General features: G+C 28.6%; 1 protein-coding gene across 4 annotated transcripts in view; it reads right to left on the reverse strand.

Moving 5' to 3' along the window:
• Positions 1-2,500, reverse strand: part of LOC106879694 (neuronal acetylcholine receptor subunit alpha-10) — a 246,874-nt gene that overhangs the window by 243,882 nt on the left and 492 nt on the right. For 2 of the 4 annotated variants that reach the window (XM_052969788.2, XM_052969793.2), the window contains exon 1: positions 1,671-2,500. This exon is cut by the window's right edge. Coding sequence is in view for 1 of the 4 variants with exons in the window: in XM_052969793.2 (XP_052825753.1) it covers positions 1,671-1,734 (64 nt within the window). In the remaining 3 variants the exon portion in view is untranslated. The remainder of the gene's footprint in view (positions 1-1,670) is intronic. The other 2 variants (XM_089356911.1, XM_052969815.2) reach the window with 2 other exon arrangements.

Here is a 2,500-nt window from a genome sequence, read left to right on the forward strand (position 1 = left end):
GTTCTGAGTTCAAATTCTGCTTAGGTCGACTTCGGGGTCGATAAACTAAGTTCCAGTCAAGTACAGGGGTCGATGTGATCGACACCGAAAGTGTCAGGCCTTGTGCTATAAAATAGATAGGATTATTATTATTATTAGTATTATTATTATTATTGTTTTCTTTGTTTGCACGACTTTGATGTAACCACACATTCTATTTATCCTGTATTGTCCACAATGTTTTTTTTTTTTTAATGTAAACCCTTTGTTGTTAATAAAGAAATAGTAATTATCATTATCATTTACAAGATAAGTTAGTAAGCTGGATAAAAATGCTTGGCGGCGTTTCATCTGTCTTTACGTTCTGGGTCGACTTTACCTTTCATTCGTTCGGGGTCGATAAATTATGTACTAGTCATGTACTATACTTGATGTGATCGACTATGCCGTTCCTCCTAATTTCAGGCCTTATAGCCATGTGCCTGTAGTAGACAGTATTATTATCATTATTAAAGTACCTGATTATCAGAATCGTCCAATCGAGTGACAAAATACTCGCTAGTATATATTCCTATTACTTTTTTTCTGCACTTTCTTTTATGCTCGATTGTCGATAAAGTAAGATACCAGTGATGTATTATTGTTCTTATGATCGATTCATCCGGCTCCTTGGATATTTGGACGTGTCACTGTTAGTAACAGTTATTGTTTTATTAATATAAAAAAAAGTAACAAAAATTGGAATAATTTATTACTCATAAACGAAATAATTATTGCTTGTAATAATTGTTGCTCCAGGAACAACTTTTCAAAGTTATAATAACTATATTAATGTTTTAGATATAAAGTAACAACCTTCCAAGAACAATTAGGAAACTAAATGAGAATACGGAAAAGAAAACAAAGGTACATAGTATGTGACTGTATATACAGTGAGCGTATATATATATATATATATATATATATATATATATATATATATGTATGTATGTATATATATATGGTACTTAAGATTGCTTATATATATATATATATATATATATATATATATATATATATATATATATATATTTATATCATAAGATTTTTAAACTTTTGAAGTCTCTGTCTCTTTTGAATATGAAAATTTAAAAGTTTAAAAATCTTATGATATAAATATAAACTGTGAGAACGACCCTTAAGGAATCTAATTAATGATCTCCTAAGGTAAGTTCTTATGCTATATTGGTAACGGTTGCTACATCCTCTGGAAAAAAATTATTATATATATATATATATATATATATATATATATATATATATATATATATATATATATACTATATATATATATATATATATATATATATATATAATACAAATGATATATGAGCATATGCATGTATACATACATATATGTACATACCTACATATATATATGTCATGCATATACTCATATATTGTTTATATATATATATATTTATATATGATAGATAGATAGATAGATAGATAGATAGATAGATAGATAGATAGATAGATAGATAGATAGATAGATAGATATGTATGTATGTATTTCTTCTGTGTTTAACAGAGAAGTTCAAATAATGAAAACAAAAGTTTTAGACAGAAATTATAAATTAGCCATGTTAAAATAGAAAGTGAACGTTAACATGATAATAAAAAACGAAAATAAGCTGATCAACATTTCTTACCTAGTGTAGATAGTAATATAAACAAGATTACATAGAAATTTGGCAGTTTGATGCTAGTTTCCATTCCGAGCTTCCGTCTTCTATTTGACGACCGTGCATTTTATCTGAACGACAAAATCCGTTATTGCAAATATATATGTATATACATATATATATATTTATATTATCTGTGTGTACGTAAATGTATGTCTTTGTATCTTTACAGCATGGTGTTTTTCTTGTAAATTATATGTATTGTTGTTCTTTCTTTTCTCTTCTTTTTCCCCTAATTCTTCTCATATATTCATACACGTATCCGCTTTGTTATTATTATGCAACCTTTTTATTATTTGTTTTTTCCTCCTACTTTTCAACCGTAATATCAGAAGAAGAGAAAACATAGATATTCTTAAACATTTACTGAAAGGTAATATAGTTTTCTTTTTTTCTCGACATGCTGTAAAGGTAAATATATATAAACATATATAAATAAATATATGAATGTGTTTTTAAACAGTAGTCAAGCATTTGGATTTGTTCCGAAAATCTGCAGTTAGAGTATCATCAAAACCATAGTAATGATGATTATCATTAGATGTAGTAGTAGTAGTAGCAGCAGCAGCAGTAGTAGTAGTAGTAGTAGTAGTAGTAGTAGTAGTAGTAGTAGTAGTAGTATTAAGGTGGTTGTGATAATCGTTGGTAGTTAAAAGTGACTTTTCTGGCAGCACCGGCAGTTGTGGAAGTGATGGTGTTGGTGGTGGTAAAGGCGGTAGTGGTGGTTACGGAGGGGGCGCTCGTTGTAGTTGTAGTAGTCGTGGTGATAGTGGTGGTGGTGGTGGTGGTAGTGGAGG

Source organism: Octopus bimaculoides, chromosome 1 (genome assembly GCF_046866305.1).
Source record: "Octopus bimaculoides isolate indiv1 chromosome 1, ASM4686630v1, whole genome shotgun sequence".
In the NCBI taxonomy this organism is placed as follows: domain Eukaryota; kingdom Metazoa; phylum Mollusca; class Cephalopoda; order Octopoda; family Octopodidae; genus Octopus; species Octopus bimaculoides.